Source organism: Pimephales promelas, chromosome 25 (assembly GCF_988280905.1).
Source record: "Pimephales promelas chromosome 25, fPimPro1.hap1.1, whole genome shotgun sequence".
Classification (NCBI taxonomy): domain Eukaryota; kingdom Metazoa; phylum Chordata; class Actinopteri; order Cypriniformes; family Leuciscidae; genus Pimephales; species Pimephales promelas.
Genome location: NC_142793.1, coordinates 25,561,383 through 25,583,569, shown reverse-complemented (window position 1 = coordinate 25,583,569; position 22,187 = coordinate 25,561,383). Strand labels below are relative to the sequence as shown.

At 36.1% G+C, this 22,187-nt stretch overlaps 1 protein-coding gene and 2 long non-coding RNA genes across 15 annotated transcripts; 1 reads left to right on the top strand and 2 right to left on the bottom strand.

Annotated features, from left to right (window-relative positions):
* Positions 1 to 93: 93 nt before the first annotated feature.
* hbp1 (HMG-box transcription factor 1) lies at positions 94 to 11,704 on the top strand. Its single transcript, XM_039662020.2, has 11 exons — positions 94 to 196; positions 2,193 to 2,373; positions 3,282 to 3,474; positions 3,554 to 3,677; positions 6,249 to 6,360; positions 6,613 to 6,728; positions 7,456 to 7,612; positions 7,700 to 7,844; positions 8,871 to 9,149; positions 9,722 to 9,863; positions 10,617 to 11,704. Exons 1-11 carry the CDS (start codon positions 182 to 184, stop codon positions 10,632 to 10,634), a joined length of 1,482 nt encoding a protein of 493 aa, XP_039517954.2. The 5' UTR covers positions 94 to 181; the 3' UTR covers positions 10,635 to 11,704.
* Positions 2,538 to 5,856, bottom strand: LOC148965104 (uncharacterized). Its single transcript, XR_016150614.1, has 2 exons — positions 5,124 to 5,856; positions 2,538 to 3,691 (listed from the first exon to the last, which is right to left on the bottom strand). It is a non-coding gene; the product is annotated as an uncharacterized LOC148965104 (long non-coding RNA).
* Positions 6,216 to 20,364, bottom strand: LOC120472031 (uncharacterized). 13 transcript variants are annotated; one of them, XR_016150605.1, is made up of 11 exons: positions 19,698 to 19,815; positions 19,534 to 19,610; positions 17,584 to 17,677; positions 17,376 to 17,483; positions 11,885 to 11,987; positions 10,597 to 10,739; positions 9,655 to 9,838; positions 8,865 to 9,043; positions 7,728 to 7,891; positions 6,574 to 6,749; positions 6,216 to 6,353 (listed from the first exon to the last, which is right to left on the bottom strand). It is a non-coding gene; the product is annotated as an uncharacterized LOC120472031 (long non-coding RNA). The 13 variants fall into 13 exon arrangements; XR_016150607.1 differs by lacking the exons at positions 19,534 to 19,610; positions 19,698 to 19,815 and adding an exon at positions 19,937 to 20,364; XR_016150609.1 differs by lacking the exons at positions 10,597 to 10,739; positions 19,534 to 19,610; positions 19,698 to 19,815 and adding exons at positions 9,926 to 9,984; positions 19,937 to 20,046.
* Positions 20,365 to 22,187: the final 1,823 nt, after the last annotated feature.

Here is a 22,187-nt window from a genome sequence, read left to right as displayed (position 1 = left end):
GGCATGGAGAACTGGCCAATCAAAAACACAATAACAAACCCATCCATGTCTATCCCAGTGTCCAAGCGATTAGCCAATCGCGCTTCGAGCTCACCAAACTGACGTACGTCTCCACCAATGGGAGGCGAGATCTAAAAGTAATCGGTCCTGCCTTCGCGGAGAATGCCAGAGATACTCGGTAATGGCGACAGGTTTGGTAAGTAAAAAAGTTGTTGAAATATTACCATGAAATGAAACAGTAATGTCAATGAACTTCATTTTGCGTGACTATTTTAAACGGCGACGGTTGTGACCGCGGGGAGCAAAAAGACTGTCATTCATTTTTTCGATCGCAAATGACAACTTTGTTACTTGATTGTTTTTTTTCCCCTCCGTGACGTTTGTTGTTTTGCTTGTGGTTAAGTAATTCTCAACCTCATCTTAGCGACAATAACTAAACACAACCAGTCGTGTTTTTTTATTAAAGCCAAGAAGAAAACAGGGTCTCCATTCATTACACTGGGGGGAAAGGAAGGACTTGATGTACCTTGTCTCAACTTGTTGACATTCTTTTGTTTACAGCTTCCACCATTGATATTTGAGTTCAGTTTTAAGCATTTATTTTCAGTAAATCTACGTGGATCAAAAGTCTAACCGCTGGATGGTCTGTATAAGATGTGTTTTTATTAAATACCGCAGTTGTTGATTCCTTTTCGGCGATTTTTTCCAAACAAAGACCTTATATCGTTGCTATAGCCGTATTGAAGTTATTGTTCCAGTATTCAGTTCTAAAAAAAATACATTATTCGTGCTAAAATATCAATTATAAACCAAAACACCTTTGCGTTTCCGTCCGTTTTGTTCGCGAAAGCAGAAAAATCTTATTTTCTTCCTGTGAAAAACTGAAACCGAGCAAAATAGCCTCAAATGAAGCTTTCCGCTCATAAACACGGACTCGTTTTCGATTTAATCGAACGAGGAGACTTCAATCTACGAATCTCAAAAGTCATGGTGAATTTTCTAGCGCAGTCTATCGCTGTTATTGATCCCCGTTGTTACGCAGTTATGAATGAATGAGCTCCGCTGCGCATGCGCGAAGTCCCTGAAAGTTTATAAACAAGCCTTGCGTGCAATGCGGGTCACGTGACTGCGCTTTACAGAAACGGACGGAGTGTGTTCGCAGTTCGCAAAAAACAAAACACGCCAAAATCAACGACTCAAGCCTTTTAAATTCTCTCTTTAAATTCTTTAATACACGCGTGCTCAACGTGATCAACCAGTGGCCAAGAACATATTGCACAATACCCCACAGAAAAGGCTGTGTTTGTTTCTGTTTCGTTTCATTCATTCATTCATTTATTCATTCAAAAGTCTACATAATGCAAAAACAAACCCAAAGCAAAAGCAAATGCAAGTATGCTGGTCTGGAAATTACCTACCCTTTTTTCTTTCACTTTAACGCTCTATGGTACGCATTATGTTCTCCATGAAACATAGGAAAACAAAAAAATGGTCAAAAAAACTCATAAAATGTGTTTTTTATAAAATTACAATTTTCTATCAAATTAAAATTGCACATATCTTTTAGAAAATGATAGATTTGTATACTTGGAACTCAAGCAAACCAAAAATAAGTAGATCCCTTTCATTCCCGATCATTTGGCTAACTCATCCTCACTATCATCACAGCTAACTCTGCACTCCTCATATTGCCCTTTCCGTTTTGCTGTATTCATTTTCTGAAATGAAGAAATCAATCTGTTATTTATACATAAATACAACTGTACTACAACAAAAACCTCAAATAAATAATAACTGCAATCATATTGTTGATGCTACTACATATATTCCTATATTATAATAATCTATATATATCCCAATAGGGAAATACATTACTGAAATTCCATGGTATAGCATTTCCATATGGTAACATTGATATTTTCTCAATTTACAGTTAAACTATGTTAGAAAAAGTTGATTTGCGATGCTACAAAAAATCCCCCTTGAGAAGAGATTGGTTAATAGAGTGAAACGTCATGTGACTTAAAAACAGCACATCATTGGCTACCTGAAGCCTTCCCTTTGAATTGCCATAGTGCAATATATTGTATTTCTCTCTGAATAACAAGGAAATGTGTAGAAATGAATTGTTGTCATATGGCAACACCATACCATAGAGGGTCCCGGTCCAATCACTTCTCTTGTATTTGCAGCCTTCTCAGCTGACATGTTATAATATGGTGTGGGAAGTGAAAACTCAGTCAGTCCCCCAGAGAGTCCAGCAAGTCCAGTCACAGAGCTCAGGAATGGACGAGGCCTTCGACCTGCTCAAGTGTAACGAGCGTCTGCCCTCCTCACCCGGCTGCCCTTCCAACGAGAGCCACATGGAGTTCGGTAATTAGCTTTAGCGCTTTAACCCTTGTGCATCCTTATGGACATTTTTGTCCTTTTCAGTTTTGTTTTTTTGATCACTTTGCCTGTGTTAAAGCTAACTGCAAAAAACTTGGCACAGGTGTGTATTTTTATTGGAATTTTACTATTTCACCCTCATTTTCTTAAAAAAAATATTTTTTGCATTCGGTACAAAAAAATACAAAAATGTCCCCATTGAAACCCATTAAATCTGCCATTTTTAATCCCTGGTTCAGTTAACTATAAAATTATGCAATCTTTGTTAAAAGGCTTCAAAATTTTATTTTTTACTATTTTTTTATCAGATGGTGGCATTTTTTTTTAAAGTTTGGCCTATAAACAAATATCGCTTTATTCCTGTTTTCTGGTTCGGCATATTATAGAGCCAACTGGATAAATTATGCAACGATATTTGTGTGGGTGTGTTGGTATGGATGTCAGAGTGTGGTTAGTATGTGTGTTATAAAAAAATATGTGTGTGTTTGTAATACTGAGAGAGAAAAACTGCAATCACTGTGAGCTCCAGTGAGGTTTTGCTGCCACCCAATGGGGAAAATATGTTACTACGCCCAAACAAACTGTTACCGAAAGCTCGTTTTTTGAGATATCATCCTCAAATTTGGAACACAACCTATTTAGATTCATGGCTTTGATTTTATTGCAGTTTTGAGTTCAACCTGATATATATAACGTTTTTTTGGATTTACTTATTATTATTTTTTACTTCAGCAATAATCTGCAAAGGGTCCTCTACCAAACTTAAGTCTGTTTTTTGACATGGTCATTTTTGTCCTCTTTTTACCTATGTGTAACTTTTTTAAATTGATGCACAAGGGTTAATATGTAAAAATCCAGTGCCAAAAATATTCAGATTACTTGCGTCTCTGCAGATGACCTGCCGGAGCTGCAGGAGGTGCAGGACGATCAGTCGACCCCTGGCGTGTTCCAGGTGGCCCCGGGTGTGTCTCATCACGAGGAGGAAGCGTGGAGCTCCAGCGTTTCACACACAAACTGGCTAACGGAGCTGGCCAACATCGCCACGAGCCCTCAAAGCCCCCTGCTCCAGAACGCCCCACACAACCGGTCAGGAGTTTATACACTCGCACGTTCATGGTAATCGTGCCGCTCAGGCTATACTGATGATGACGCGTTCTCATTGCAGGTCTTCTCCTGTCCACATCTTCTCCAGCAGTAGCAGTTTACATTCCTACGCTCGACCCCCTCTGTCTTCCAGCAGCGCCCCCAGTCCCGCCCGCAGCCACATGAGAGAGCGCCGGCGCACCAGGGTACGGCCGCGGGCCTTTCCAAACACAAACACGCATCATCAGGTGTAATGCCAAACTCATGTGCACATATCGAGGTCCAGAAATACGTTTTTGCCGCTCTTGCCAATGGTTAGTGAACCCAGGCCATGAAACTTATTTATATTATTGTTAGGGCTGTCAATTAAACGCATTCTTAAAGGGTTAGTTCACCCAAAAATGAAAATTGTGTCAGTATTTACTCACCCTCATGTTGTTCAACCCCGTAAGACCTTCGTTCATCTTCGCAACACAAATTAAGATATTTAAGATATGAAGATCGCTCCTGCATACTAGTCCATAGGCTTCTTGAGGGAATGACTCGAAAAGTCATTAAAGACATCGTTAAAATAGTCCGAGTGACTACAGGGGCTCAATCTTAACTTTATCAAACGACGAGAACACTTTTAATGCGCAAAAACAAATAAAAATAACGACTTTATTTCAACTATTCACTTCCTTCTCCATGAGCCTGTAGTCAGTTAGCGTAGTGTGATTGCGTAAAGCTACGTCACACGAAGGCTCGCTATTGGCCGACGCTGGTCATGTGTGTGATGCGTGTGACGTACAATAACAGAAGCTTATGCTATTAAACTAGTAACCTGACTCGCGCAGAGGGAGAAATAAACCAATAGTTGAAATAAAGTCGTTATTTTTGTGGTTTTAAAGTGTTCTCGTCGTTTGATAAAGTTAAGATTGAGCCACTGAAATCACTCGGACTATTTTAACGATGTCTTTAATGACTTTTCGAGTCATTCCCTCAAGAAGCCTATGGACTAGTATACAGGAGCGATCTTAATATCTTAAATATCTTAATTTGTGTTGCGAAGATGAACGAAGGTCTTACGGGGTTGGAACAACATGAGGGTGAGGAAATACTGACAGAATTTTCATTTTTGGGTGAACTAACCCTTTAACGGCGTTAACGTAAACCCATTTTAACGGCGTCATTTTGTTTTGTGCACGATTAACAGTCTTTTTTGGCCTAGCAAACTTTGTAGGTTTTTTTTCACATGCTTTTGCAACAGGACGCGCCATGCGCTTTCTATCATCATCATAGCACGTCCAGTGTGAAAAACCACTGTGGCCAAGCACACACACACACACACACACACACACACAGCTGATGCGAATTCTCCGCCCCCTCGTCAGTATTTCTTTCACCCTTTTATTGATGGACAGTGTTACACTGTGTGAGAGATTATTTGCTCCAAGTGTGAACGTTAGTGTGAAATTGAACACAGTATATGACAAAAACATTTGCACAAAACAAGCCAATCCACTTTTCCATGTTGAAAAAAATAATGTGAGGAGAAGAAATCAAGTGACATTTAGAATAGATAAAAATGTGCGATTAATCGTGAGTTAACTATGACATTAAAGGAGTAGTTCACTTTAAAAAAAAAAAACTTTTGCTGATAATTTACTCACCCCCGTGTCATCCAAGATGTCCATGTCTTTCTTTCTTCAGTCGAAAAGAAATTAAGGTTTTTGATGAAAACATTCCAGGATTTTCTCCATATAATGGACTTCAATGGGGTCCAAACGGGGAGCACAAGCCCTCACACATCGCTCTGTGAGAAATACATGTTAAAACATCCCAGATGATATGCAAACTACATATCTTGGCTCGATAAAGCTAGTAAAGTTTCGACGGAAGACTATGATTGTGGCGACGTCTTGTTATATTGATGCGCAAACAAGCATTGTATGGACTAACACTACATTCATGTTGTTTTCTCACACATTCAGGATAATAAATGTAAAAATGTAAACAAGCTCTGTGATGTTGCACTGTACACATATCCTATACTGTCAATTCTTATTCTGTAATGTTTTTTTTTCATTGGTGCATAAATGTATGAATTATAAGGACTCCTTATATCACATTTGGTGTCCTTTTTTGTGTATCGTTTGAGTGAATCACCATTTAGTCTGATGGTTTCCTTTGCTGGATGACAAAATGAACGTGGTAAACAAGATAAACGGAGTACGTTTTAATTTCACAACACTTTTTGTGCTATTAATCGCAAACTTAAGCGTACAACATGTAATATTGTTACATTTTTATCTATTGACAGCCCTAATATATATATATATATATATATATATATATGAAGAGTTCAGATGCAAAAGCCTCTAAGTGCCATTTGAAATTTTCTTCTAGAATGATCATTTTTATCAAGCTTGTATATTTAAGTTCAGTAATTTCACTTAAATGGCAATGATAATTACCTATTAATTGTTATTTAAGTGAAAATACTGAACTTAAATATACAAGTTTGATAAAAATCATCATTAAAGAAGAAAATTTGCATCTGAATTCTTCATATATATATCACAAATAAATGTTAGGTCCGTCAATGTTTGGCCCAGATCTTGTACTGCCAAGAAATGTAAAGCTACACACTCCAAAAAGCATAATAATCACTCCAATAATGATCCAGTCATAGACTCGTATGCATCTGCCTGTTTAAAGCCAGACAGTGACGTTTTTTGCGAGTAAAGAGTAAATAGGATATAGACGTTTCAGGCTGTTTTCTGTGCGCTTCACAGGCCAGCAGCGAGTCGGAGTCTGGCGTTTTCTGCATGTCGTCTCTGTCCGATGATGACGACCTGGGATGGTCCCATTCCTGGCCCTCCACTGCCTGGCATTGTTTCCTGAAAGGTAAAGACACACACAGATAAGGTATTGCCAATACAGTTATGGCAGTCATTTTATCAACGAGTGACTTGGAGAAGTGTGGTGAACAGCACCATCTGCTGGTACAAATGCAGATCAGCAGCAGGAGGAAAAGAGGGAAACGGGCCAGTCAACACACCCTCTTCCTTGCACTTTTATTTGAACAAAAGTGTATTTATTGATATGTGGGCATCTCACCAAACTTCTGTCTCGGTCCTACCCCTCTTTGTCCTCTAGGAACACGTTTACGCTTCCACAAAGGTCCGAATGTGGAGTGGCAGGAGGCAGAGGACGTGATGGAGTCGGATGAAGATTCTGATGACGAGGGAGAAACACGGTCCAACCCAATGAAGGTAATCGTGTCCACATGAGCCCTGTAATTATTCTTATATAAGTTATAGAGTTATTTATAGTTATATATATCCAGTGTTGGGTAAGTTACTCTAAAAAAGTAATTAATTACTAGTTACCTCTATTCAACAGTGTAATTAGATTACTGTACTAATTACTCTCTCTAAAAAGTATTTAATTACTTTTAATTACTAATTACTTTCCAAATCCCATATCAATCTCATCCAGCTGAATAATACAAGGATAGACATGAATCTGTTTTAATTCTTTCAAATAAATACTATAAAATTGCAATTATTCTTAAACTTAAAAGGTGGAGGAGGTCACATTATAAAAACATACTTTTTAACATCAGACAATACATTTTGATGTTAAACCCACTATTGTTTTCTGTCTGATCTCATGACATTTCACACTTTTTTTTGTACATATTTTACAATAATTCATGCGAATTTGTACGATTTAGACACCTCATAAAATGCGTACGAATCGCTGTGAGATCGGATTGATCCATTTACCTCAATTACATCAGAAGTAACTGTAATTAAATTACAGATAAATGAAGAGTAATCCCTTACTTTACATTTTCAAGGGAAAAGTAATTAAATTACAGTAACTAATTACTTAGTAATTAGTTACACCCAACACTGTATATATCTTATTATATAATAAGTTACTGCTTTGAAAAATCCTATTGCCAAAATAATCTTTTGTTTGTTTGTCTCGCAGAGTTATGGCTGTGATGGTCTAAAGCTGGTGATCTTTGAGGAGAGTGTGTCTTTCGGTCAGTCTGTCCTGAAATTAACCTTTGACCCCGGTTCCCCTGAAGCAGGGCCTCTGACTGCCGAGTGCAGATTGGACCATCCGTTTTTTGTGAAAAATAAAGGTAAATGCAGAAGCCTGTATCGTAAACAGATCAATGTGATTTCAGAAGATTATTCTAACTGTGTGTGTGTGTGTGTGTGTGTGTTAGGGTGGTCTTCTTTCTATCCGAGCCTTACCGTTGTACAGCACGGCATCCCCTGCTATGACATGCAGGTCGGAGACGTGTGTCTGCCGCCAGGACACCGCGACGCCATCAACTGCGACGACTCCGTCGTTTTTGACACTTTTAGGAGGTACCAGCGTTGTTATTGTGAACTAATCCTCCTGAATTGAAATAAAGCTGCAATAAAATATTACAAATATTTGAAGAAAACAAATTTGAAATGTTGCCTTGACAACCAACTGAAATAAAATTATTATTACTAAAATTACAGCTAAATCACATACATATGTGTTTGTTCCTTATTGTTTTCCTGCGTCGTGTTATAATGAACGTAATGCATGTGTATTATTATTATTTTTACTATTATTTGGTTTGATTTTGTTTTGTTTCTGGCTGGTTGTCTTTAATTGTTTTTAAGAAAAATGACAAAAGTACACAAAAATTTAATTTAGAATAAAAACTGAAAATTTAAATGAATATTATAATAGTATTTTTTTTAATTTTATTTAACAGTCAGACATACATACAAACAAACCAACATAGTGCAGTAGTGAGCAATCTTGTAAATCCATAATTCCAGCAGTGACAAGAGTGATTTAAGTGAAAATACTTATAATAGTATTTTTTAAGAGCAATTTTTCATTCTTAGTTCATGTTAACCAATTTTAACAATTGTTACCAATATTTATTCTTTTTTCTTATTAATGGTAAGATTTTTTTGCAATGTGGTATTGGTAATTTTCAAAATATGATTTAGGAAATAAAATATGATAATAGTCTTATTTAATGTGATATATGACCTGATTTGATACTTGTTTGCAACTAGTACCTCGTTTAGATTTCCTAGATGTATCTTTTAATAATTTTAAAATAATAATAATAATAATAACATAGATGCATCGTTTCTGACATAAGAACTTTGCTTAAACTATCTTTTTCTTCTTCCTTTTTTGTACACATCAAGGAGGGGGAAAAAAGTAAAGAAATAAACGACTAATGAAATCAAATAACGATAACTGGCACACAAGGTCTTATGTGATTCGAGTACATTAATTATTTGTATGTAATCCCATTCCCTTGTTCTTCTGTAACCAGAGGGACAGGGTCATTGTTTCCATGGACGTTTAACATCTGGACTGTTTTCTCTCACCCACAGTTATGACTTCACTCCTCTGGACTCCTCTGCCGTGTATGTTCTGAGCAGTATGGCACGCCAGCGTCGGGCTTCCCAGTCCAGTGGGGGCGCTGTGAGCCCCGACTGCGAGGCCCTCGGCTCCTCCCACCACTCCACCAGCAGCAAATCACAGCGCAGCCACGCCTCAGGGAGCTCTGGAGCCACACCCACAAAGTGCAAGCGGCCAATGAATGCCTTCATGCTTTTTGCCAAGAAGTACAGGGTGGAATACACGCAGATGTATCCCGGCAAAGACAACAGGTGCGTCGATATGCAAACGAACACATGTTTGCGTTAGCTCTGTTCCAGAACCCAGTGAGCTAACACTGGCTCCGATATGATTGATAGGACACATTAAAGTTAATAATTCTTCTTGGGAAGTTTCATATACGTAAATCTAAATCTAATGTCTACAACACCCTCTTTTAATTTAATTCTTAAAATATTATATGAGCCAATTGTGCGTTTGAATTAAATTCAAGTGTATAAAAACATCTCTTATATTGAAAAAAAATTAATGTTTAACTCAATGTAAGATATTTTTAACTTAAATTTTTCAAGTTTAATGTTAAATGTTTAAAAAAAAATAATAGTACAGCAGACATAAAAAAAATAAAATACATAAATAAACCTAGTGAGCTGTCCCTACATAGGCAGCATCCAAACTAAAATAGGACAAAATAGTACATTTTCGTAGAATAAGAAACAAAAACAAACAAACATTTGGCTAAAACGAGGATATTATGTGACGTAAACAAGCTCCTACCCAGTTCTGAAGTGTCCAGTTACATGGATAAAAGATGTTTCATTACAGATGTTTCTCATCTCCTCAGAGCCATCAGCGTGATTCTGGGCGATAAATGGAAGAAGATGAAAAACGAGGAAAGGAGGCTGTACACCATGGAAGCCAAAGCTCTGGCCGAGGAGCAGAAACGACTCAACCCTGACTGCTGGAAACGCAAGAGAACAAACTCGGTTAGCATTAGCGCTAATATCGTGAATCCGTTTTTGAACGATAACGATAAAATTTGACTTACCTTGATTTTATCGCTATAGAGAGCTTAAGTCCCGCCCCTCCGCTTCCGTCTCATGGGACCTTATTTCGGAAAAAATATGAATGGTAGTCAATGGCTACTATTCCGTCTGAACTGTGCCCTCAATTACACATATGATGTTTGTCAATTTAAAAGATAATTCTGAAAGTCAAAAACGTCGCAGTTTGTGTCATAAAACAGAAGAGTAACATTTAGTTTTATGTGAACTACATCTCCCAGGAAGCGAAACGAGATCCGCTGCTCGTGTGTGTGCAGTCTGGTACAACACACTCGTTTATAAACACGATTATAACGTAAGACTGTAGAAACAATGACAGACGTTAGCCTCAGTAAAGTTAGCTTCATTAATCGAGAGAAAATGTGCGCCTTTGGGATTTGTAGTCTTTGTAATTACGTATTTTCACAGTCTTATACCTCAACGGTTTCACATCAAACTGCGACTTTCTTTACTTTAAAATGTATCTTTTAAATTGACAAACATCATATGTGTAATTCAGGGCACAATTCAAACGATTGTCTCTCGCCATTGACTACCATTCAATATTTTTCCGAAATAAGGTCCCATGGTGGTCGACTGGAAGGGGAGGGGCTTAGGCTCTCTATATCCAGTGTCTCTTAGGTCATTAAGAATATTAAATTGTTCGTTAAATCACATTTCTCTCCATTTCGCTAGGGCTCTCAGCAGAACTAGCCCGAGGATCGTCACGAAAACACGAACTGGACAGCAGGAGACGGACACCGATACACATTCTCTCGAAAGAATGATAAACCGCAACTGTGATGCTTCACGCACTTGCTTTAGGGGGGAAAAAAAAACAAACAAATCAAATTTGCTAATTACAACGAAACATCTTCGCAAGAAGAAATACATTTGAAAAATATATGAACGATAATATAATTATATGGGATATATTAAAAAAAAATGTAACCTAGTCAACTAACAGTGCTTGTGTATTTTTCTTATCCTTTCAAAAATGACGAAAACACCTTACTTTTCCAAAGCAAGACAACGCTCAGTTCTTCTATCAGGTAATTTCGTATTTCTAGGCTTGAAAGGTGCAACCCTGTGGTGCTATTTTACTGAGGCCGAAGGAGCGATATATATATATACATACAAATAATGTCTATTTTTCAATGTAAAAAGGGGAAATTTAGATCTTAGCTTGTTTTTTCAGCAGTTCATATTAATTATATTTGTATAACTCAACTTATTGCACAGACTCAAATGTATTGCTAACAGACGAATGCAGTTGAACTTCGTATTCGTCGGGGTGCTGGAAAAAGGTTGAATTTGATATGACACCAGTCCAGCCTAGGCCATAATCAGTGTGTGTGTGTCTGCGTAACTGTGAGCAGGTGTGTGTGTGTGTATCCATAATGGCCATATTGTACATGGATCGAGTCCCACACGCACGCAAGCAAGTACAACGACACACATGTTGTCACATACAGCACTTCAGGGCCATGCCTTCACTGTAAGTGTTCTTGTTTTTGCACTTTATATTCAAATATATCCTTATACAACCAATAAATGTATACAAGCTGAAATGATGTGTAAAAAATATATATATCTTGATAAGATGTATCCTTTGACACAATCATGGCCAAACTGAGCAACGGAGTGTTGTGTTTTGTGTTTGCCATTGGATTGCATTACAAATACATTTATGTTAATATTGTACAGGTCAGCGTTCCCATCCATTTCTTGCACAAACTATTCTTGTATCATATTATAAATAAAATTTTAAACTCGCTACCCTACACATGTGCACCATTTCTTTTATGTCTCCTGACATTCACTACACTTACTACCAGTGTTGTGCCTGAACGCGTTCATATTTTGGGCAACGCACTGTATGACTGCCTGATGAACGTTAATATGTTTTAAATTGTTAATAGTGTCCAGCAGAATAGTGTGGAATCATGGGTAAGTGCTCTTACCCTGCCCTGCAGTGAGGTGGCGCTGGCGTCACCCCTCGGTTCATTCATGGGTGTCATCATCGTCCACTGACACACATCAGCACACCATCTCATTGGTTCTGTCCTATCAGTTGCACAAAAGTACATTATTACTATTATTATTTTTTCTTAATAGTCTTTTTTTTTTACACAATCATGATGGTAACTCTGGTATATTATATTATCTATCTTCTATCTATAAATTACAGGAACGTTATTCGCATAAATATTCAAACTTGACCGGTTTCCAGGACTGCTATTTATTTTTGCTATATATTTTTTCAGAGTTTTGTTTTATCAATTCCTTTTGCATAAACCATCTTCACAGTTACAAAGATATTAAAAATATTTTTAAGATATAATAACAATATCTTCGTAACTCAGTGACAAATAAAATAAATAAAGCATGAGATAATTAGTCATTTGAATATGCAATCATCCATTTTGATTGCACAAAATATACTAAAAGAATACAAAATACATCAATTATTTTACTGTCAAAAAAACATTTACCATTGATTATCTTTGACTATGGTTGGGTATCGAGAATCGAGTATCGATTGGAACCGAGACTAACTTTTCGTTTTTCCCGGAATCGTTCAAAAGTTAAAATTTCGATTCCTAGTTTCGATATTCACAAAAAAAATAATAATAATAAAAAAAAAAGTTTCAATATTCACAGTCCGCCGAGGGGAAGAAGAAACCGCTGAACAACACCAACGAAGAAGTGTCTACCGGAAGTGTTGGCATAACCACGCGAGTCGAACAAGAGTACCTTACGTTGGCGATCCAAAGTGTGGCTTCACTTTTCTAAAAATAACGAAATCTCGGCAAAATGCAAAATTTGTGACAAAAGGAGTATTTTTACAGAAGGAGTATTTCCTTCAGAAAGGCCGTTGGTTAGCAAGGTTAGCTAAACTTTTTTGACCCTGCCTCTTAAAAGAACCGGAATCGAAACAAGGAATCGGAATCAGAATCGTTCAAATTCAAACGATACCCAACCCTAACTATGACCCCAAACAAGTTTAACATGTATGAAGATAGTTATTTTTCACAGATGTCATATTCCCATTCCATTTCAAGGTTACACAGCATTAGGCCACATCATGAGTGAAATGTCTTGCTTTTATTAGTTAAATCTGTAAATTAGTAGAATTCCTGCGATCATAGTAAAATTAGCTAGCCTACTAATAACTGGCCAAGCTGAGTTTTTTGGGGTTTTTTTCAACCAAATTTAAATATTCAAAAAACAAATAAGACACTAAAGCAGTATCTGAAATTGCCCAGCTGCAGTTCTCCAGCTGCAGGCCTGGAGCCAGTTTTAAGCCCCTGTTGTTCCTGACGCGTCCAGTAGGGGGAGACGGATATACGGCGAAAATAAATCTCATTAATCCGCGTACACCCGCCAGGGGGCGCTCAAACGCAATACACGCTACACATTAAACACGTGTTCATCGGCTTTGTGATTCGAAAATAATATAATTATTGAAGCTAAAAATGTATAAATACAGGCTTACTGTACAGGTAGAACTGGAATATGGATTTTAACTTAAAAACAAAAAGACTGGGGCCAAATATCAGTATAGCACAAGATGACACTGACTTTTATAATTAAGAGACAGCAACTATTTAAGAGAAATAATCCGTAAAAGAAACTAGATAGCCCAGCTTTCCACATGTTTCTTTCGCAGACAGCTCTCCTCGTGAACAATTCATGTCTTTCAAAGTCAGAAAACACTTAAATGTCCTCATGAAATTTAAATGAACGTGTAAGCCGCAGTGCACCTTTTCAGATTTAAAAGCATTTAAACAGGACAAAAATACACTCTGTCAGAATTAAAGGACATATATTCACAAACCTAGATTTGAATATGTTTTCAGTGCTGCTTGCTCATGCAAAACTAATGTTACGGTGTTTCTAAGTCACCATAAAGACCTTCAAAGTAGGTCTAGGATTTTCTCAGCCACTTCATCATCTACCAGGCTAATAAATCAGATCATATATTTAGATGTGGACGCTGGGACGGCGTGGGAGATGCACTGGAGTATCTTCATCTATTTGCAGTGTGCCTGTGTTTGCTCTCTGAGTGTGTGTTGACCCACTGCGACAGCGAGCCTTGTGCTGCACATTCCTGAAACCCCTCCAAATCACACACACACACACACACACACACACACACACACACTGCGTCCGAGGTCCCACTTTCGGCTGGCAGCTCTGGCTCCTCGGGACCTCGCTGTGATAGTGACAGCTCATGTTTATGCATGATGTGGAGCCCCTGATGAAGTCATACGTGTGTGTCCTCTCGTCAAGGACTGCGAGCAGACTAAAGCGAATAAAGCTGAGAATGAAGAGCCACATTAAAGAAGACAGTTCAAATCAGCAGCTGTCAGCGCAATGTCACCCTGCAACCAATAACACACTCGTTTGAGAGCTGATGTGGTTAGCGTAGCCGAAACAGCCAGAACTCATCAAAATATCAATATTGTGTGCGCCACTGTAACCTATACAGGTTATTTACATTTGTCACTGAAAATAAATCAGAAAAATGTCATAATATTGAGATAAAAAGTTATAATTATAAGATGAAGACAACTTTATGCAACATGGCCATTCTTTGGCATTTTTATCTAATAATTTTTAGTATTTTATGTAATAATTTAGACTTTTATGTCATATTATGGACTTACTTAGCATGTCAATTTTTATGGCTTCATACCTTATAATTTTGCTCTCACTTAATCTCAATTTTGCGCAGACAATTAATTATCACAAAAAAAAACATCACTTAAGTTACAGTGTGAGCCTGCTTTAAGTGCTTTTTACTTTGAATTGTATATAATCACACTCACATTTATTCATTTAGCTGATCATTTTTTTTAGAATGAACTAAGCCCATATGATTTCTGATAATATAATATAATATATTTGGGGCCGTCAAACAATTAATCGCATCCAAAATAAAAGTTTGTGTTTACATAATATATGTGTGTGTACGGTGTACTTATTTTCTATATAAATACACACACACACAAAAAAAAAATTATATAAAAATTATTTATATATAATATCAATTATATATAAATATATATACATGCAAGTATTAAATATATACATGCATGTGTGTGTATTTGTATACAAAATAATTATACACACTACACACACATATATTATGTAAACACAAACTTTTATTTTGGATGCGATTAATCGCGATTAATCGTTTGACGGCCCCAAATATAACATAAAAATGTGATTAAAAAATGCAAACTGCACAATTATTGTGGTGTGGTTATCTCAAATTATGATTAATAATTAATAATACGATCAGATGATTAACAATAATCCTGACACGCCTACTCATAATTAAGAAGATTTAGTACCCCATTTTCGACATTTATCTCATATATGATTGAATAGCTACATTATAAATTCAAGTTTTTATTTCATAATGACTATAAGCATCTCAACTTCGACACGTTTTAAGTATTAGGAGTGTTTAGATCCCTACAGAAATGATAAGTCTGCTCTTTTCTTCCCGATTGTGACGTATATCCGAGTGAATCGGTTTCCGGGACAAGAACAAATGTGGGCGGGGCTTGATTATATATGTGGAGAATTGAGGTTTGCTATTGGTGGATCTCATGTGAGTGACAGGTTGCCCCGCCCTCGTAATTTTGATTAAACAGTACGAAGAAGGCACAACAGTAATTATGTGCGCAGATGAATCATTTATAATAAATACTGCAATATATTCCATAAGAAACATGATGACTTTAGTAGTAGTTCGCATGTCTAAGGCCTTTCAGTCACTTCAGTTCACGCTGGCGACCCGTAATGAGAGGAGTAATTAGCAGAACAAATGACTAACAAAATGAATGTTTAAAGATGAAGTGTGTGTGTGTGTGTGTGTGTGAGAGATGTCCGTGGGTGCGGCTGGCTAATCAGAGCCTGCATCTGCACACAGACTTCTTCATTAGCAGTAATTACACCACTGTAATAATGGGACGCGAGCGAGAGTCGATGTGCTCCTGGAGTTAGCGTTCGTGTTCAGCGGATGAATCCGCTACTGCAGTTCAGTTCATTGTGTAGATGAACGTTTACTAGCGGCATTAAGTCTCGCCCCGATCGCAGATTATTCTCTACAAGAACCAACAGGAAGGGATAGTTTGACAGACATGTAAACCAATCAAAGTTTGTTTTGGTTTTACATGCCATTTATGGGCGGTTTATCGGAATTAGATAATCCAGCAATAAAAATAGACAACAGAGTCTCTTCTGCTCACCAAGAAATGAAAAATACAGTAAAATAAATAATATTGTTATTTATATAATTGTCAAATAATTCTATGTAAATATGTTTAAAAAGCGAATTTATTTTCAGCATCATTACTCCAGTCTTCAGTGTCACATGATCCTTCAGAAATCACTCTAATATGATGATTTAATAAAAATATAAAATATGTTCAAATAAAAAATAATAAATATATAATAAAATAGAAAACATTTATTTTAATTTGTAATAATATATCAAAATATTTCTGTTTTTACTGCATTTTTGATTCAATAATATGTCTATGTCTATGTATCTCTCTCTCTTTCTATATATATATTTATATATATATATTAGGGCTGTCAAACGATTAATCACATCCAAAATAAAAGTTTGTGTTTACATAATATATGTGTGCACTGTGTATAATTATTTTGTACATATATAAATACACACACATGTATGTATATTTAAGAAAAAAATATTATTTATATATAAAATATTTATATTTATATATAATATAAATTATATATAAATCTGTATACAGCATATACATGAAAATATTTCTTAAATATATACAAGCATGTGTGTGTTTTTATATATATGTATATGTATATATATATATATATATATATATATATAAAATAATTATACACAGTGGACCCACATATATTATGTAAACACAAACTTTTATTTAGGATGCGATTAATCGCGATCAACAGCCCTAATTTATATATATATATATATATATATATTAGGGCTGTGGAAAAATTAATTGCGATTAATCGCATCCAAAATAAAAGTCTGTGTTTGCATAATATATTCGTGTGTGCTGTGTATAATTATTTTGTATATATAAATACCTATGCATGCATGTATATATTTAAGAATTATTTGCGCTTAAATTCTGTATATATATATATAAATACATAATCTATATTATATAAATATAAATATTTTATATATGAATAACACATTTTCTTAAATATATACATGCATGTGTGTGTATTTATATATACAAAATAATTATATACAGCACACACAAATATATTATGTAAACACAGACTTTTATTTTGGATGCGATAAATGCAATTAATTTTTGCACAGCCCTAATATATAAATATATACACACTCATTATTTTAAAATTGCATGAAATTTCCGTCAGAAATGAAATATATTATTTAATATTTTAACATTTGACCTGTGGTCCGGATCGAATCCTCTGATGGGACGTTTCATGTCACACTCATCTCAGAATCAAACCACAAGACCCGATGATGTTGAAGTGCTTGAACAGGGAGAGAAGCCGCTGTCAGAGATAACAGAGAGAGAGAGAGAAAGGTTAGGGAGAACAGAACGGATAAAGATTGACTCCTGACGGGCTGACAAGAGGAGATAAAGGATCTCACAGTTTTTATTCTTCTTTCCTTCTCCTCAGAAGCTCTCTCTCTCTCTCTCTCTCTCTCTCTCCATCCCAGTCTAACAGGGTGACGTGTCGAGCAGCTAAAACAAGTGAAAAAGACGGCCTGAAGACATCTGAACTATAATTTTTTAATCAAGTGAATTACATGATTTGCTAATTCATTATTCAAATAAATCACAAATGATTTATCACATATACCCAGCATAACTCAATAAAAGTCCCGGGATAGGAAACCCTGTCCTTTCTTGAGGATCGAACATTCAAAACTCCTCTGGCCAAGATCTCACATTATATTCAGTTAAATCTAAATGAAATAATTACTCATTTAAATGTAATTTCCTAGGGTCCATAAATCCAGCGGATGATGTAACAGTGCTTTTCACCTGCAGAAAATTCACAAACGAGCATGCTAATTAAGACGCGACCTACATTGGAAAACAAGATCAGCCACAAACACTCATTTCCTGGTGGAAATGGCCAAGATGATGCTCTGATACCACAGAGATGTGATCACATTATCCATGACACTAATGCCAAGGCAAGCGCACGAGCAGAGGAAATGCGTTTGGGACTTTTGTACATTTTATGAAGTTTATTTGCATGACATATCTAGTGCCATAGCGAATTTATTGAAACGATTACGAACAAACGCAGAAGCCGCATTCATTAGTAATTACCCGTAAATGAACTGCTGGCCCATATGGCAAGCAGAATTGCAATCCATAACATTTTTTAGTTAGTGACAGTCGAGTCATAAAATAATCTGGGTAGTCAGAATGATAATTAGAGATATCTACAATTATAATTGCACTAATAAGTGCTATATCTGTAATTAAGTCACAGATTGTTACTTTTATGTCACAACTATATTTTTATTTTTAATTACTTCTATGTAAAGAAGTTTAAAATGACCCACAGAGGACTTTTATTATGCAATTCCGAGACAAAATGGCGGATGACAACAGTTTTCAAGGTAGGATTAGTTAATAAAATGCTTAAGGCGGGGCTTAGCAAAGGTGTCTTTGCATGCATGTTTCAGATATATACGTATATATGGTCATTTTGACCAGCAATAATGATAATTCTTGATATCTACATAGAAATTCTTCCTGACCACAGGCAAATGCAGAGATCTCCAAAGAAAGACCTTCCCCATGAAAGCATAGTGTCGGCCCAGATCCGGGCCACATCTGGTACACGTGGATTCAATGCGAACCAGATGTGGGCCGGATCTGGGCCGACAGTATGTTGTTGTCTGGGTCCTGGTCCTGAAATCTCAATTATTAAACTGCCTATCTTTAAATGAGATTTGACTAAGAAGAATTCACAATATCTCTTAAAATTTCCCTAATTAAAACTAAATTACAACTAGCCTAGTGATGGGAAGTTCAGATCATTTTGCTGTCTCTGTTGTTCGACAAAATGAACAAATCTTTTTTACAAGTCATTTCGTTCATTTAAGTGGCTTTAAATGTTATACTTTTAACAGCCAAATTCCCAAACACATCCACCAACACAATCTGAATTAAGAAATCATTACAATGCAGTAAAAAAAACCTAATTTTAATGGGAACAGTTACAACGCAATATTAGCGCGGTCAGACGAATTGTGGTTAAAAAGTATATACATTTTCATTTTATTTTTAGAAAATGACAGATCGCTTCGCTTTTGGTCCCCATTGAAGTCCATTGTGTGGAGAAAAATCCTGAAATGTTTTCCTCAAAAAACGTAATTTCTTTTCCACTGAAGAAAGAAAGACACGAACATCTTGGATGACATTGATTAGGGCTAAATTATCAGGAAATGTTCATTTAGGGGTGAGCTAATCCTTTAAATGCTAAACCGGCTTGCCATAGTCCAATCTTAATGAGGATGTGGAGATATCGGCCTGAAGCAGTGGCATCACAGTTTATCTTCCCTCGCGTGATTACTCACATCGATTCGACGCAAACAGCGAGCAGAGATACGATCGTAAACAAGGACCACCGGGCTAGTGATGGATGCTAAAATAACTAGCAGAGAAGAGACAGATTCAGCACGACGTCTGTCAATGTGCCTCTCAGGACAAAATCAGCCAACGCTAATAAAACTCGCTATACTTAGGTCTTATTTCAGTCATAAATTCCAGTTGTATGTAAACGTTGACGCTGGACAGGATGCGAGTGATGAAGCACAGAGACGTGTTTTCGTAGCGCGCGCTAAATCATCTGGAGTCAAACTGTTTCTGCTAGCAGTCACGTAGCGTTTACGTGCAAATAATCGTACACAATCACAATATCAACAGTGTCTTTTAAAGGAATAGTTCACTTAAAAAATGAAATTGTCCTCATTCACTCACCTTCCTGTTGTTTTTAAAACCCTGGAACAGTAAATGTGATGTTTTGCAGAGAGCTGCTCTTTTGCATGACACATGACTGTAAAAAATATCGATCCTTTTCACAGACTGTTGACGCGTTAGCGGTCATCGACATCATAAATCCAGCTAATGTTTTTAATATTATTATTTTTTATGTATGTACATTTATAACAGTGCTTTAGTATTATATTTCCTTTGAATAAAATTCACACACACAAAAAACGTTTTTGTGGCTGTGACCCTAACAGTAAAAGTGACATCGATTCGTTCCCCCTTGACTGCCGTTATCAATCTCTCTATTTTCTTTTCTCTTTTTGAAAGTTGTAAGGGAAAAGTACTATATGGGGTACTATCTTTCGCTGTTTGAGCAAATATGGGACTATAAGCTAATTAATGTATGTCGACTTTCGCTGCTGAGAAACCCGGAAATGTGAAAAAAGGTCAAATGTCGAAAAGTGAAAACGGCAGATTAATCTATTAACTTTTAAGGTAACGTTAATCAACTAACCTAGCTAGTTATTGTTAATTTTGAAGAAGGGAGGGAAATATATCTTAAAAAATCTTATTTTTAAATAGTCTAAATATACATTCCTGGTCCTATGCACAATTGCTCATGTTATGGAAACTTACAGTTTACATTTACAATCCAAATGTAAAAAAAAAATAAAAAAAAAAATAAAAATAAATAAATACAAACCAGACATCAACAAATAAGCCTCTGACTTTGACTCTTCTGTCATAAGAGAGACTTTTGACCATCCAATTAATTCTTGATAGATAAAAGTCCCGCCCTGCATTTGCTTTTCTTGAATATTCTGTTTCATCAGAAATATATGGTTTGAGAACAAATGCGAGTTGAGTAAATAAATTTAAATTTTTGTGAGAACTATTCCTTTAACTGATATACAGATTCTTGTTTCTTGATCAGTTTGCACACCCACACCCATTCCTTTGAGTCTGGAGTTTTTGCTCAAGTATTTACTCGCCGCTCGCTCGCTCTGCCGTTTGTTGTTTTCAAGGTTCAGTCAGGCCTTCAGTAAAGGGCGCTTGTGTGTTTTCCAGCCATATACAGTCATGAAATGGTGTGAAGCCAGGCGAGGGTCATTAGCTGTGGGCCAGCGATGATCAAATGGTTTGTGTGGGGAGGTTATTAATGTGGCTTCGTGAACACATCGGCAGCTGTGACGGACATCTGGGAGTTAATGAAAACTTCAGGCGAACGCTGAAGGGGGGAACAACAGAAGAAAAGGCAAGAAATGAAAGAATGGATCATGCTGGAAGGGAATTGGATGATGCAGCTGGAATGGAATGAAATCGATCTGGATGGAAAATGGGCTTGGAACGGAGAATACATAGAAATCAGTTGAAGAAACTTTTTATTATAATTAGGCTTTATTAAAATATGAATTAATCTGGAATAATGTTTATTAGGGCTGTCAAACGATTAATCACGATTAATCGCATCCAAAATAAAAGTTTGTGTTTACACAATATATGTGGGTGCACTGTGTATAATTATTTTATATATACAGTATAAATACACACACATGCTTGTATATATTTAAGAAATATTTTCATGTATAAACTGTATATAGACTTTTATATAATATATAAATATTTTATATATAAATAATATTTTTTTCTTAAATATACATGCATGTGTGTGTATTTATATTTATATAAAATAATTATACACAGTGCACCTACATATATTATGTAAACACAAACTTTTATTTTGGATGCGATTAATCGTTTGACAGCCCTAATACTGTATATACACAGTAGTCAACATTTCAAATGGATCAAAAAAGTTTATCAAAAAGTTCTATAATAATAAATAACTTTGGTGAAAGATTCTGACGCACTTCAAATGTCGACTGTACTGTATAATAAAAGTTATTATTAAGACACTTATTCACTCGTCTCCAAAAAAAAAAAAAAATATTGAATTCAAAATATTTCAATCATGACAACTCCCACTTTACAGCAAACACTGAACCAGAATATTTCAATTTTGAGCAAGGAATCTCATTGGCTACTTGATCGGCGGGGGCCAATCAGCTTGTGCCGTAAGCCGAACAATCTGCGCCTAGAGTTTCATGACATTTAATTTTGTCTTGCATTTTGAAAAAGTAATTTTAGGTTATTTAAAGTATGATAACAGTGTGATCAAGGAGGCTTTTGTAATTAATTTGATAATTGTATTAGTCAAATTTTACATTAATAAGTGTAA